Here is a 14,982-nt window from a genome sequence, read left to right on the forward strand (position 1 = left end):
ACATCACTCCATATTGTGTGGCTATTACTCTTCCAATGTTAGCTGACCAGCCATCCCAAAGGGAAACTGCGCCACACCATGCAGGCTAATATTTCCCCTTTCAGATGCATATCACCCGAGTGGCTGACCACATGTGCTTCCTTCAGCCGTGCGACCTCGTATTGGTTCGCGATCGCGTGAGCAATATGCTTCAGGTTTGTATTAACAACTGTCTCAGTAGCTGCTGAAGAAAGCTGGATTTGTCACTAAAGCCTTTTTCTGAGCAATGCAACCGCTATCAGATCTGGTACACGATTCGGAAATCCCTGGGACAACATTCTACGGCACGAACCACGGCGTTACGCAGCACAGGAGCAGTTTTCAGAGGCAGGTATGGCGAAGGGTGGAATGCTTGGGAGGAGGGGGTTATGGAGTGGTGTGGAAAGAGATATTGTTGTCAGGAAGAGGTGAAAGGCGTGAGCGAGCAGTCAAGGTGATCAAGAAAAAAGCTCACGCCTTAGCCCCCATTGACTATGGAAGAGAGCTCGACGCGATTGCAAAGTTCTCTCAGCAGAAGGTGGGCTGCGCTTATAAAGGGCATTGATTGAGTGCTCACATGCTTCTAGTACCGCCCATGTTTCGTGCAGTCATATGGATGGTTCCAAAGTGACACGGCGATCCACATTGCAATGGAATTTATCGAACACGGCGATTTGGAAGCTCACTATCCTGCCTGAGCCCGACGTTCAGCTTATTGCGTTGCAACTACTGGAAGGGCTCCAATACATGCACGAAAACGGTTACATCCATCGCGACCTAAAACCCGATGTGAGCATGTATCTCTAAAAGTATCTGGATAGTGTGCTGATAGACGAGCGTAGAACATTTTCGTCAAAGAGCCGGGGCCGAACTGGTGGGTCAAAATTGGAGACTTTGGCATCTCCAAGCGTGCGGTGGAGGGAACAACGGCTCCTCACACATTCGTGGGCACGCCTGGGTTTCAAGCACCCGAAATCTTGGCTCGTAAGCGTTTGGTTGACTCCGATAAATTTGGCAATACAGGAGAGTACACATTCGCAGTCGACATTTGGTCTTTGGGAGAAGTACTCTATCGCATACGTGCTGGCGTTCCGGTATTTTCGTCACTGGCTAAGATCGCTGCCTACATAAGGGATGAAGAGCACTTTCCTTCAAGCGAGCTACGCGCTCACGAGACTAGCGAAGAAGGGTGCGCCTTCATAGGGTGGATGATGAGAACCAAACCTGAAGAGCGGCCAACTGCCTCCGAAGCGCGTCGAGATCCTTGGCTAAAAGCACTGGAAGATGCCTCGCCAACGTCGCCGAGAGAGCGAGTTCAGTACGTCTAACCGATGACACATAACGTAGTCGGGAGTTAACTTGTTCCAGGAATGATTCTATGTTTCCGATGTCAGCCTTTGAGCCTAGAGATACTCAACATGCAGTCGTCTCTACAGGGGCATCTGCAAAATGGAGTACATTGGATCGGGCTCAGCTGGAAGAGAAGGAGGAAAGGTCTCATGGGTTCCCAAGATCGCAAACTCCTGATCCGTCTCCACTCCCATGGGAATTGCAGGGCATCGGAGCGTCGGGGAAGGGCTTGATCGATCCGAGTGCGACGCTTGGCATTCATCCACCTCAAAATGCGAGATCCGCTCAACATCTGACAGATAGGGCTCCTGCACATGGTATTATATATGATGAGCCCCTTCCGGCTGTAAGAATATCTACTCAACCCGATATGATCTCGATTCGGGCGCCCTCACCCGGTATCGCCTGCAAAAAGACAGAAGCCCCATCGGGTGATACCAATGGCAACATCGGGGAGAGTGCTGTAAGGAATATTGATGGAGCCGGAAAGGACGCGTCTGATCATGGTTGGAATGTCTCAGGTCAGCGTGGCAACAGAGAGACGCCTCGTCTATACGAAGGACCCGTCGTTACGCGCGGTGCAGTAGAACCATCATCTGTCTTCCCTCTACAAGAGGTCTCTCTTCCACAATCGCCTCAACATGCCGAGTTCCGGGGGAAGTTAGCCGATTCCTTAGAGACGGCGCAAACCAAGCTTGCGGAACTCCGAAGGCGGCTCTTCGACGGGGGCAATTCCTTCGATTCGCAGGCTCAACCTCGAACCGTAGAGTTCACAAACCAGGATAAACAGGGACTCCAGGATGAACTCAGTAAAATGAAGAAATGGGAGCGAGAGATCGGAGTGACAGGTCGACCCGTTGGTAAGGAGACAAAGAGAGGGAGCTCGAACAAACTTCTCAGGCGAAAAGGCCCGCGGAGGTCTAGGAATAGACGGAGAGAACACTCTGCAACCCGAGAAAGAAGCCGAGCCGTCTCTCAAGACGACTCAGACTCCAGCTCACTGTATTCTTTAGAATCTTGGCCGGATAGTGATTCGGATTCTGTTACGTATTTCGATAGAAGTGCGTACTACCCAAAGGTCGCATTGCCGATTCGGCCCAATAGTACGGGACCTGGATTACAAGCCAAGGAATCCTCGCGCGATCTGGGGATCGATGCCAACAGGATGTCAGCCCCAGAACTGCGCAGGATCCTGTTCCAACACGGCGTAATGTTTAATCGTTCAGCAGACAAGCCAGTTCTGCTTGGCCTCTTCAACGATTTCGTCGTTCCCCAACTACAGGGAGCACAAGCGCAGACGCAACGGTCGATGCGAGGCACCGAGGATGTCCCGATTCAGGACCAGACATTCACGCCTGCATGGGGTAAGTGGGAATCATATGCCAGCTGCTCTGGACGGTGACGAGTCGTAGCATGAAAACTGACGTAGGACAGGGTCAGTTACAGGTACCAACACGCAGGCCTGGCTTGACGCACAATACCAACCGGAATCTGTCCAGAACTCTACGCATCAAGGGTTTTACGAATCTCAATGGAAGGGTGATGTTCCATACGGAGCTGCTGGGCGAGATAATGGCCATATTACCTAAGAGAAAGGTAGTCTGCCTGCTTCTGGGAAGAGCGGCCTATCCAGAGTCGGGCAAGCGCCCTAGGCGCCAGTAAGCTGGTCGCTGGTGAAACTGGAAGGGAGGAGTAGGCCAAATGAACGCCTCCGTGCCGCTGCTGGGTGATGGTGGCAATAGAAGGGACCCCGACATGCTGATATGTGTAAACGTAGCCCGACGCTGGGTAAAATCGCAATCGCATTATACTAATGCTTTGGGAAGGATACAGGCACTAGTTCTTTTGAACTTATCATTTGGTGCACCATTTACTGCAGATTCTCCTCTTAACTGCCCCAGTCCACGATGTGCTGTTTGAAAGAACGATCAATCGCATATTGCAGATATACGGCAAGTGGGAGTCCGAGAATCAGCGTCTTCTCTGGGGACCAACCACCATCCTGCCACAAAGAACCCATGTCCCCTCCTTCAATTCGTCTTCACAGTCCTCGCAAGCTGCTCCCTGACTCTCTTCCCCCTCTCGGCCTCGCCCCGAAACGCAAATCCGGCGGCCTGCAGCACCGCAAACCTCACATGATCGATCCCCAACCTCTTCCCATCGACCAAAATCTCCGAGCTGCACGCTAATATCTCCCCTAACGCGGATCCGCCAAACGGGGGCTGGATCTCGCCCCGAATCTTCTCCATGCTTTCCCTCAGTTCCTTCAGCGAACCCCTCGGCTTCAGTTTCGCAAGGCGCTTTCCATCATAAGTCCTAATGTCTTTGGATTTGGGAATGAACAATTTGTCGACCTTGGATAAGATGATTTGGTGCGAGATTCCGCCTAGACGGAGGGAAGCGAGGAGCGAGCGGTCCTTATCTTTGAGCCCGTGTTGCGCGTCGATGAGGACGAAGACGCGGCGGAGTTGTTTGCGAGATTGTAGGTACTTCATGATTTCGACGCCCCATTCGGAAAGCGAGCCTTCGCCGTAGCCAGGCATATCGACGATGGTGAGGCCGCCTGGGCCCACAATTTTGTCGTGTCCGGAGGGCATTTTGGTGATGTTGACGCCGTGGCCCGGGCCAATGCCGTAGAGATTCATGGTCTTAGTGAAACCTGGCGTGGATGAGGTGCGCGCTAGAAGGGCCTTAACGTCGGCATTTACGATGCCGTTTAGCAAGCTGCTTTTTCCCACGTTACTGCGTCCTACGAATGCTACTTCTGGGACGTCGCTTTCTGGAAAAGCACGGAAGAAGCCTTCTGAGCGGAGAAACTTGGCATGCGCATTCTTGGAGAAAAAGTGGTTTGCTTGCGTCTTCTGCGCGATTGTGGGGGGAAGGGTCTCCCAGTACCAGTTGAAATCTTCCAGTGCGCTGAAATGTAGAGTTGCGTTGGTGACTGGGCGGCTGGGTGCCCAAATATGCGTAGTGGCCGAAGACACGAGGCCGTTATTGCTGATATCATTACCCCGTAAGGAGTTTGTCTCTCCGTGTATGATTGAAATTTTGGTGCCGCCTATATATCGAGGTGCCCGACCGTAGGAGAGGTGACGCCGAATACCCACAGATTGATACAGGATGGGCCGTTTTCTCTGGGGCGCCAGTCTTCGAAGGGAGCTGTAAGAATGACCTGTTGAACGCGAGAAGGTTGGAGACTGCCGATTGTCTTCAGTCTGTACTCTACGAGCGCGCAATCTACGTCGTGGAGTGGAGGAACGTGGTGCTGCCATAGACGGGGATTGGGAAGCTGTATCTTTACTGTCCTCTGTAGGAGGAGCGAAAGTAAATCTTATCCGCTGCTCCTGTCGCTGTTTGGAATCGTATGCGAGATGCTTTGTTAACCTGGGGCCATATCCTTCTGTAGCTGAGGCGTATGCGCGCCATTGAAGCGTATTCCACGCAGATGGAGGCGATTGAGGGCGGCTGAGGGTACGATAAAGGCAGTTCCAGCATACATAGGGTGGCCTTCTGGGTAGCGTGGCCATGGCGACTCGCAGATAAGGGATGATCGAACCGTCGTCAATGTCGGTGGAAAAGTGCACCGTGGTCCAAGCTCCTCGGCAACTTTTCGCCGCACCACCTCCGCGATCAGCACCTCTTCCATCTCAATCCTACCTCCACCTCCAATACATCCACACCCAAAGCCAGTCACCAATCCACACCGTCCGAACCGCAATCCCACAAAATGGGCTCAGCAACACCCCAAATCCGCTCCCTCTACCGGCGGCTCCTCCGCGAACTCCCCTCGCGCCCGTCTTCTACCCCCTCCCCACGCTCCGCCAGCACACCAACCTATCTGCGCTCCTCCTCGCACCAAAAGCTCTCCTCACCGTCCACGGTACAGCACCGAATACGTGCGACCATCACGAACCCACCGTCAAGTAATACAGCAAGCCAGATACAACAGGCGGAGCAATTGATACAATACGTACAGGCGCAACGCATGTACGCAACGCTGATTGAGCGGTATAATCCGGGTATGGGGATGGATGAGGAAGAGAGGGTGAGGTTGACGGCGAGGAAGGTGGGGATGGATTTACCGCAGGAGTTTCAGAGGGAGAAATAAATGAGGGAGACGACGAAGAATCAAGATGATGCATTGGCGCTGGAAGGGAGGGAAAGTGAGATGTTCTGCGTAGCGTGGAAGTGCAGGCAGACACAAAAGGGAAGAGACTTATTAACGGATGATGGGATGTATAATACTCGTGTATGGGTACAGAAGACTAGAAATTCGAAAGTGTGTATATTCGAATAAAAGGAAGGCTACCTAATTTATTGGGTTGCCGAAAGCGCGAAAGATGCGCAGACCGCCAATGCAGGGTATGAAGCCTTTGTTAACCAATTGACGCTATGGTAAACCATGCCCATATCCGCCCCAAGCTCGCCGGCGATCAAGAATCAATTCGCAACCTGGACCCTCATGTGAGGATCGCATATCGCCGGCACTTCTCCATGAGGTCCCCTTCTTAATCGCCACGTCCACGTCCACGTCCACGTCCATAACCACGTCCTCGTCCTCGTTCATGACCACCACCCGGTGCATCACCCGGTGCACCACTACGGTCCAGCCCATAACCACGTCCTACAACAAAGGAAATGTTAGTTCAATCATCAAACTTAATACCCTTCCCGCCAGATGTATCAATTTGCCCACCTCTATAAGAACCTCTCTTCTTCTTGTTCTTCTCCTTGGTGAATCCCCTGCCCTTAGTCACGGCCAAGTCGGCGTGGGCGCGATCGGCGTAGTCATAGGAGACGTATTGGTTGCTGGAAAAGCGCGGGTCTACTTTAGTATCGGGCTTGATGCGCTGGAATCGATTCTCGACGTGACTCTTGTTAGCTTTGTTAGGCGCGTCGGAGGAGGGCGAGCCAGCCAGTTTACGCTTGTTGCCCACTACGGGAACAGGGGAGCTAGGTTGTAGAGTCACTGTGGAATCGGAGGAGTTCTTGCGGTTGTATGGGCTGGACTGGGGCTTCTCAGCTTCGGACTCCGATGAGTCGCTGTCGGAGCTCTCTGAAGAGCTGGAATCGCTGCTAGATGAAGAATCCGAAGCTTCGTTCTTGATATCCTTTGCCTTCTTTCCGTCGTTCTTGGCCTTTGACTTCTTCGCGGGAGCAGCGTCCGACTCGCTTTCAGAAGAGTCTGAGCCGCTCGACGAATCAGAGCTGGACGAGGATGAGGAAGACGATGCGGAGGCCCCCTTCTTCGCCTCCTTGGACTGTGCCTTTTGTGTGCCGTTCACTGCGGGTTTAGCATCCTTTGCTTCGGATTCGGAGCTGGACTCGCTGTCAGACTCACTTGACGACGAATCGCTCGATGCGCTGGACGAGTCGGAGGCGGGGAGAGGCTTGTTTGCGGGCTCGTCATCGGACTCGCTATTGGATCCACTGGAAGATGAGGAAGCGGAGGAAGATGACGATGACGAAGTGGACTTCGCCGTCTTGCTCTTCTTCGCAGGCGGGGCGCTCTCCTCTTCCGACTCGGATTCAGAACTTGAGCTTGACGCTGAGCTTGAGCTTGAGGTCGCCGACTTGCTCTTCTTCACCGGTGCCTTCCTTTTCACAGGCTCCGCCTTTGTCGCCTCCTCTACAGACTCGCTGCTGGCATCACTGGAGTCGCTGTCGCTGCCTGAGTCACTGCTCCCGTCGCTGCTAGATGCGCTCTCCTCGTCCACATCCATAGGCTCGGGCGCATCCTCTTTCTTAGACGCGGTGGCCTTGCCGCCTGCGCTCTTCTTCCACTCTGCGTAGATCTTGGTCAGGTCTGGCAGACCCTCCACCGCAGTGGTTGTGCTGCCCGTGCCCTGCGCCTCATCCCGAAGCTTGTGAGCAGCTTCAACGTATCCGTGTTCGTGCAGGAAGGTCTGCACGAGACCGACAAGCGCGGCGGGAGCTTGAGGGGGTTTCGGCGCTTTCTTCTCACGCTTGGTAGCCTTCGCGGCGGCTTTCTCGGTCGGTTTCTGCTGCTTCATCTTCTTTTCCTGGCGGCGGTCATCGCGAGCCCTCTTTCCGCTTGCCATGGCGACCAATTGGCTCGTCGAGAGGGACTGTCGTGGTGGTGAGGTGCGATCGAAGGCGGTCAGGAAAAAAGTTCGAAAGTTCGGTGCAGGCACGAAGTATTTCAGCCGCAGTGGCGGGGCACGCTAGGCCCAAACGAGCGGCACCCTCGACCAGGGCCCCGGCCGTGCCACCTCTGCGAAGCGGTCCGTGGCCGTCTCATACACGACACCACACCTCCTGCCCCGACTGTCACGGCAGCGCTCGCTATTCACCGCCCCGCATTGTTCCACCACACGCCTCGTAGGTGTGCTTCCGATTCCGGCGCGGCCTCCGTTTGCTCCATCGTTTCGGGCCTCATCACTCACGGCTGCTGCTGCGACTGCTTCCGCGACTGCAGCTCATCTCTCACACCCCATAGCCGCATGCTGCATGCCCCCCACAACCATCTAATGGCATCGGACAGCTAATCGCCTTCTCTACCTTTGCGCGCCGCCGGGGACGACTCTATCCAGGCTCCTGATTTCGCCGTGAAGCACCATGGACGGGAGCCCCGGACCGCGCAACTACCCCAACGGTCCAGGGAGCGTGCGGAGACCCAGCAATGAGAACCGCCGTCCGCCTGGAGCCCCCGGGGGCCCTCCTTCATCTTCAAGCTCTGCAAGATCGCGAGCCGAGCGATTCGAGGATGAGCGGCGGCGAATCACACAAAGTTGCTTCTCCAAACTCGACGCAACTGGACAGCGTATGTCTCTCAATGCATTTACACCATGTCCACTCTGTCCTCTTTCTGTTTCGTCCCTAGAGCTCGCAACTACGGCTGACTCAAGCTAGTTATGGAATCCTACATTACCCATATCCGCATACGAGAGGATGCCGCCTATCCACAATCGCCCGCTCCGCCGAATTCAAATCCTAGCAACAAGAAAGCTCGAGTCATCATCATTGGGGTCAAGAATACCACCGCCGTGGTTTTGCACAAAGCGCGAGAAAATGCAAACGGTAGCTTTTCAATTGGCAAGTCCTGGGAAATGTATGATCTTTCCGCCATAGAGAATTTCGTGCACCTGGTTCCTCAGACTGAAGAAGAGGCTCAGCGGAAGAGCTGGGCTGGGGATAGCGGCTTCGTTGTTACTATTAACAAGCCCTATTATTGGGAGGCTACCACCGCGAAAGAGAAGGAGTTCTTCATTGGCAGCCTGGTGAAAATCTACAGCAGGTATACCAACGAGAAATATCCGCTCTTGATAGGATTTAGCCCGGCCGAGCTCAACGGCCTCACCGAGGGGCATCCTGAATACGCAACCCCCGAAGCTCGTGCTGCCCACGAGGAATGGGCGGCTATTAAGGCAAAGGACCCAAATTATGATAAAAAGCCTTATGAGGCTTTTGACAAACAGTTTAGGGCTAGGTCTGGTGCTCCTCCGCCGAAAACGTATCCCTCACAAGACGACTTAAGGCGACCATCGCCAGCTGACGATAGGAGAGCCCCGCTGTCGCGCGGCCGCGAGGGCATGCAATCCCAACGGCGTCCACCTCCTCTAGATGAACAACAGCGCGATAGAAGGCCTCGACAACCGATACCACCTTCAATGTCAAATTTAAGGGATGGAGCTGCGACACGCGGCGGAGGGTCACCCGGGCGTCCAGAAGATGGCCGAATGCCCCAGTCTCCCCGCTTTCCAGGTCAAGGGCCTTCTTCACCAGCGCAGTTTGGCGATGGTTCACGGTCACGGTCACGGCCGTCTATGGAACAAAATTTGCGGTCTCCACCTAGCCGAGACAATATGAGCATGCGCTCATTTCCGAGCCGAGAGCGGCTGCAGCCTGTGCCAGTTCCAATGCCGCCCATTCCAGCGCCATCGCAGCGTTTAAGCCCGCAGTCGTCAAGATCGGACTTGGCAGGACGCCCGAAGACACCCGACACTGCCAGTGCTTCGTCCCTTCCGCCCAGCCTTAGCCCAGGAAGACCGTCATTTCCAGAAGATGCTCGGTCACAAAGGTCGCAAAAGTCACTAGACGAACCGTCTTTTGATGGCGCGGGACTGGGCATAGCGTCCGGTGAGAAACGGAGACCAAACGGCTATCCTTCGCCCAACAGGCGGGATCCGTCCCCTAGGGGCTTGAGGCCGGGGACGGCCCAGAGCAATGCGAGCTCTTCTTTTAGTCGTTACGAGGAGGTCCCGGGAGAGGTACCCCCAAGAAGAAGACCTATGATGGAAGCCCGTCCATCGCAACAGTCACAGCGTAGCATGGAAAGTCAAGAGAGCGGCCCGCATACGGAATTTCATACCCCAGCACAATCCCCTCCACCAGCAGTGCCAGTTCCACCCAGGAGGAGGCCTCAAGAGATGCCGGAGAGGCCTAAGCCGACAGCGTACCAGGAGCCAGTGCCGAGCGCCGAGCCAAAGAGAGTCGACACCCCAGAAAGCACGATGGTGCCTCCTCAGTCTCAGCAGCCTCCACCGCCACCAACATCTCCGCTTCCACAGATACCAAAGGCGGCAGAGCCGAATGAGGCGCCTCGTGCGGCAGAAGAGCAAGCTTCGCAAGAGGCAGAACCAGCCCCAGCAGTGAAGCCTCTCTCTCCTACCGAAGAGGATGAGGAAGTCCTCCATCGCCCCGGACTTGGCCCCATGATCAAAAAGAAGATAGGCAAAGCCGACGCGGCAAGTGCTTTCCGCAAGGCTGCCGCTGCTGCTGGTGCTTTCAAACCTCGTGCTGGGGGGGCCGCAGCTAAATTGTTTGCCAAAGAGACAAAAACGTCCGAAGAGCCGGATGGCATCAGCGGCGTCTTTGTGCCCCAGCGACCCGCGCCTAAGGAGGAAGCAGAGAAGAAGCTGGAGCAGGAACCCAAAGCTCAGCCGGATAGGACATCTAAGGAGCGTCCGACTATAGTTACCGAAGTCGTTCCTGAGGTGAAGGTCTCTAGCCCCTTGTCACCAACCCCAGTCCTCCCTCCTGCAAATGTAGAGGAGAGGCCACCTTCTCGCTCGCCAAGTCCGGAGAAGCCAGTAGCCAAAGCCGAGGCTGAGGCGGAAGTGCGACGCAAGAAGCGGCGGTCGAACCAACAAATCATGAACCTCTCCAAGCTTGGAATTGATCCAAGCATCCTGGACGGTCGCGGACTTGAATTCGAAACAGCCCTTTCCGAGTTCGGTTGGGGAAGCAGTGAGCTGTCGGCTAAGAACATTGAATCATTGGAATCCGACATCAAGCGCGAAATTGCGCGCGTTGAAGCGGGCAGCTGGCTAAGCCACCTAGAGCAAAAGGACGATCGTGTCGAAGCCGTGGAGAAGATGCTTGATAGGGCTATTGCAGAGTGCGACGAACTAGAAGGCCTGCTGACATTGTATAATGTCGAGCTAAGCAGCCTAAACGATGACATCGCCTTCATTGAAGCGCAGAGTCAGGGTCTGCAAGTCCAAACGGCCAACCAAAGGTTATTGCAGAGTGAGCTCGAGCAACTCGTTGATACGATCTCTATTACTTCAGACCAACTCGAACCGCTGCGGCGAGCACCTATCGGTAAAGTGAAGGGACTAGCGGCTATTGAAATGTCTCTAGTGCTCCTCTACAAGGCTTTGATTACTATCGACCCCACCTTTATCAAAGGCAGCAGAAGCAGCACCGCAGGCGATCTCAACAAGATCACCAGCAACTCTGGCTTTGGCAATAGCGAACTCGCGTCGATGCAGGCGTTGCAAGAAAAGAAAGATCGTTATCTCAACGAGGGCGCAATGTTCCTGGATCGGCTGAAGAAGCACATGGATATAACCTTTGGCGCCGCTTTCCTGCAGACCAAGGACGCGCTGGCTAATATTGATAGAACTGCAATGCCGTCGACCAGGGCGAATGTCGAAGCCCATGACGCAGGCAGAACTATGCTATGGATGCTCAGTCCGCTCATTCTCTTCGCTAAGGAGATCGACCGAGCATCGTGGGATGCCTTGCTGCGGATGTACCAGAACCAGGCCGGCCTAATATACCAGGACGAAATTCGTGACAACATCTTATCATGGAAGCGCTTTGCCCGCAAGCCTACTGGCGACGAGCAGGATCTCTTGTTCACCACCCAAGAAAAAGAAACGGAGAGCATCACTGGAGCCGCCAGGAAGCTTACCGTGAAGCGAAGTCAGACCTTGGCTCGTGGACTCCGTGCAGCATCTGGAGATAAGGAGCACAAAGCAAACAAGGCACAAGACGGGAAGCTATTCGCGTTCGACGTTTTCTCCAAAGTCCTTGAGGACATCGGTCCCGTGCTCCTTACAGAGCAGAATTTCGTCACCGAATTCTTCCATGCGACCTCGACCGACTCCGTAGATTTTCCTGAAGCCGTCAGTCTGGCGCCTCCTGGGGAACGCCGCGGACCGAATCTATGGGTGCGAAAGCAATTTGAGGCAGACAGGGCGATGGCTAAACGCGTCGCCGATGTCATGGAAGATATTTTCTCATTCTGGCCGACGGAGATCCAAACCCTGGTAGATTGGGCTATCAAGGCCGATCCTTTGTAAGTGCTGATCAAATATGCTATGCAATGTTTTGCTGACTATGGTGTAGGCAAGGAGTTGGTATTCTATGTGCGGTCGACCGGAAACTCGTCGAAATTGAAGATTCAAATCAAGACTTCCTCACTAGGAATCTCCAGAAGGCGCACGAACGGCTGACAGGCCTGTTCACACGCTTCGTTGACGAACAGATACGCGCTATTGAAGATACTAAGGTCAAGATCAAGAAGAGGAAAGGAGTCATTGCTTTCGTGAAAACATTCCCTCACTTCGCTGTGGCCATCGAAAACATGCTGCCTGCTGCCGACGAGAGCGATCAACTGGAGATCAGGCGTATGGTCGATGACGCATATCAGAAGATCAACAAGGCCATGTTTGAGAGCTTGAAGGTGATCGCCAAGGAGTCGCCTGCGGTCATGGCCACTCAAGGGCAGGGTGATCCAGAAGATAAGGAAGCTCTAAACTACCACATCCTGCTCATTGAGAACATGAACCACTACATTGAGGAGGTTGATGCGCGAACCGACTCCGTCCTACTCGACTGGAAAGCCAAGGCTCAGGACGAAATGAAGGAGCATATGGATCTTTACGTCGACGCTGTGATCCGGCGGCCTTTGGGAAAACTTCTAGTAAGCAATAGCCTCCATCCCCCCGTTTGCGTCATCTCGCTAACGTTACCCAGGAATTCATCGAGTCGACAGAGACGTTGCTCTCCCAAGCTGGCGCAAGTCCACAGTCGATTGCACAGCGCTCATCACACTCACGCTCCGTCTTCAAGAAGCTCGTGCACTCATACGACGCCAAGGAGGTCCGAAAGGGCATCGAAGCGCTCAAGAAGCGAGTCGACAAGCATTTTGGCGACGCTGATGACCCGGGAATTAGCCGCGATCTCGTCTTCAAGGTGCTCAAGGAATGCGAGAAAAAGTACAGCGACGTGTACGATCGCACTATCCGCATCAATCAAGATGTGTACTCTGGAGAGGTGGAGATGGATTGGGGTCCGAATGAGGTGACAGCTGCGTTCAGAAGGTAGCTTTGCGCCGACTCTGACACTGGCCTTTTCACATATTCTGGTTGAGTTAAAGTCTGCAGAGAGGTTGCATGCTTCGTTGTTGATGCTTCGGTGGGAAGTTGTGCGGTATGCCTTAGCCTGGCGTTCATGGAGTACATATCTAGCAGGCCACTTGGAGCGTGGGTTTTGTATCGATGCTCTTGGGGGAATCTTCGGTGTCTGAGCTCCGGCACCGAGTCTACTTGTATAAATGCATTCTCACTGCCCTTTGGTGCTTCGACCCGCGTGAGAGTCTTGGCCAGTCTTGGCCTACTTGAACCTTGGAAGCAACATGGATGCCCAGAAGGAACGTCGGAGCACGCGGACACTGTCGGACGAACTCTGGAATCTTACACAGAGATATTGACGTCTTTCGGTCTGGATTCCCCCATTTTGGCGGGCTGCTTGGCAGGGCTCCCGCGGAAGTGACGCCATCGATTCCGGTCGCGAGTCCACGCCCTTCAGCATCTCGAAAACTGCAGCGCGACATGTGAAGGCAACAATGGAAGCGCGTCACGCAACCGGCACTTGCTCTTGACGCATAAAGTGCCGATTTGATCTCACCCATCCCGACTAACTTTCGTCCTGATTGACCCCATTTTACCTAGGCATCCCACCGTAAGACACGACAACAATGACACTCGTACAAGCCCTCCTCCGCGCAACCGCGTTCCGCACCCCGCTTCTACGGACATTGGTTCCTTCCGTCGCACTTGCCTATGGGATTCAGACCGCTGTCGCTGTGCCTTCGATTGCGGGCCAAACCGAGCGGTTTTACGATTTAAGCGGGAGCTTGACGTACCTCTCGTGCACGGCATTGTCCTTATTCCTTCCGTACCTGCGAGCCAGGAGCGCTGGAGCGATAACTGGAGGGCTGGCAGAGTACTTGAGCGCTCCGGCGCCGGGACAGGGTCTCTGGTGGTGGAGACAGGCGGTGTTGAGCGCCGCGGTGGGCATGTGGGCTACGAGGTGTACGTCCTATTCCCCACCAACGCTCCAGACGAGACGACCAGAACGGATTGCTAACACAGATGCAGTGGGTTCCTTCCTCTTCAAACGCATAACCTCCGACGGCACCGACTCGCGCTTCGACAACATCCGCAGCTCGCCCGCTAAATTCTACGCCGCCTTCTTCGCGCAGGCGATGTGGGTCTCGCTCTGCCTCCTCCCCGTCATCCTGACGAATTCGCTTCCGAGGTCTGCATTCGCGCTTTCGCGGCTTCAGAACGTTACGAGCAGTATACCCCAGGCGATTGCCGCTCGACCATACTGGACGGATATTCTGGGCCTCGCCGTGTTTGTGTTTGGGCTGAGCTTCGAGGTCATCGCGGACAAGCAGAAGAGCCAGTGGAGCGAGGAAAAGAAGGAGAAGAAGCACTCTGAGGAATTCCTCACGCGTGGACTATGGTCGAAATCACGGCACCCGAATTACTTCGGCGAGATCACGCTGTGGACCGGTATCGCTATGGCTGCCGGCGGCTTGCTCGTGCGAAACTCGGCGCAGCTTGGGCTCGGACTGGGCGGCCTGGGAGGCAAGGTGGCTGTCGCTGGTATGTGTGCTGCGTCGCCGGCCTTCGTCGCGTTCTTGTTGCTCAAGGTATCTGGTATTCCGCTGAGCGAGAACAAGTATGATAAGAAGTTTGGAGATAGGAGGGATTACAAGGCGTGGAAGGAGAGTACACCGATGCTGGTACCGAAACTGTGGTAGACCATGAGGGTGTAGTCCGTAAGCAGAGCAGGTTCATTACTCAGTACTCAAGACACAAGTCTCGAGACTTAGCTCCGCGAATGAGAGAGATGGCTATTTGACTCTCGTGCGAGAAGCACTAGCATACATGACGGCTAGTATCGCCGACCATACGTGCACTAGGGTGAACATGGACCCCTGCTACTATGAGGCGTCCACGACCAGGACGAGAAACGGAATTCCGCGTATGGAAACTGCGTCACTCTTCTCGGCCGACTTCGACCGGATTGATGTTCTTATGGTGCTATATCAGCTGCGTGTCAACCATG

General features: G+C 54.5%; 7 protein-coding genes across 7 annotated transcripts; 4 read left to right on the forward strand and 3 right to left on the reverse strand.

Moving 5' to 3' along the window:
* Positions 1 to 178: 178 nt before the first annotated feature.
* On the forward strand, positions 179 to 2,867 carry BU26DRAFT_109961 (uncharacterized protein). Its single transcript, XM_033819387.1, has 5 exons — positions 179 to 556; positions 606 to 807; positions 861 to 1,336; positions 1,387 to 2,732; positions 2,781 to 2,867. Exons 1-5 carry the CDS (start codon positions 513 to 515, stop codon positions 2,783 to 2,785), a joined length of 2,073 nt encoding a protein of 690 aa, XP_033678845.1. The 5' UTR covers positions 179 to 512; the 3' UTR covers positions 2,786 to 2,867.
* BU26DRAFT_109962 (uncharacterized protein) lies at positions 2,868 to 3,286 on the reverse strand. The gene has a single exon (XM_033819388.1). It carries the CDS (start codon positions 3,172 to 3,174, stop codon positions 2,950 to 2,952), a length of 225 nt encoding a protein of 74 aa, XP_033678846.1. The 5' UTR covers positions 3,175 to 3,286; the 3' UTR covers positions 2,868 to 2,949.
* Positions 3,201 to 4,919, reverse strand: BU26DRAFT_523418 (uncharacterized protein). The gene has a single exon (XM_033830041.1). The coding sequence runs from the start codon at positions 4,893 to 4,895 to the stop codon at positions 3,399 to 3,401; it is 1,497 nt and encodes a 498-aa protein (XP_033678847.1). The 5' UTR covers positions 4,896 to 4,919; the 3' UTR covers positions 3,201 to 3,398.
* Positions 4,920 to 5,045: 126 nt separating this feature from the next.
* BU26DRAFT_523419 (uncharacterized protein) lies at positions 5,046 to 5,749 on the forward strand. Its single transcript, XM_033830042.1, has one exon. It carries the CDS (start codon positions 5,096 to 5,098, stop codon positions 5,474 to 5,476), a length of 381 nt encoding a protein of 126 aa, XP_033678848.1. The 5' UTR covers positions 5,046 to 5,095; the 3' UTR covers positions 5,477 to 5,749.
* Positions 5,620 to 7,489, reverse strand: BU26DRAFT_523420 (uncharacterized protein; the record flags this gene model as incomplete). Its single annotated transcript, XM_033830043.1, has 1 exon — positions 5,620 to 7,489. A coding segment is annotated over exon 1 (1,412 nt), but the record flags the coding sequence as incomplete, so codon positions are not given.
* A 150-nt stretch (positions 7,490 to 7,639) lies between these two features.
* Positions 7,640 to 13,143, forward strand: BU26DRAFT_523421 (uncharacterized protein). The gene is made up of 4 exons (XM_033830044.1): positions 7,640 to 8,152; positions 8,242 to 11,917; positions 11,968 to 12,544; positions 12,598 to 13,143. Exons 1-4 carry the CDS (start codon positions 7,948 to 7,950, stop codon positions 12,946 to 12,948), a joined length of 4,809 nt encoding a protein of 1,602 aa, XP_033678850.1. The 5' UTR covers positions 7,640 to 7,947; the 3' UTR covers positions 12,949 to 13,143.
* Positions 13,144 to 13,308: 165 nt separating this feature from the next.
* BU26DRAFT_523422 (DUF1295-domain-containing protein) lies at positions 13,309 to 14,787 on the forward strand. The gene is made up of 2 exons (XM_033830045.1): positions 13,309 to 13,937; positions 14,004 to 14,787. The coding sequence occupies exons 1-2, from the start codon at positions 13,601 to 13,603 to the stop codon at positions 14,672 to 14,674; spliced, it is 1,008 nt and encodes a 335-aa protein (XP_033678851.1). The 5' UTR covers positions 13,309 to 13,600; the 3' UTR covers positions 14,675 to 14,787.
* Positions 14,788 to 14,982: the final 195 nt, after the last annotated feature.

The sequence above is a fragment of the Trematosphaeria pertusa genome, assembly GCF_010094035.1.
Source record: "Trematosphaeria pertusa strain CBS 122368 unplaced genomic scaffold BU26scaffold_16, whole genome shotgun sequence".
NCBI lineage: Eukaryota > Fungi > Ascomycota > Dothideomycetes > Pleosporales > Trematosphaeriaceae > Trematosphaeria > Trematosphaeria pertusa.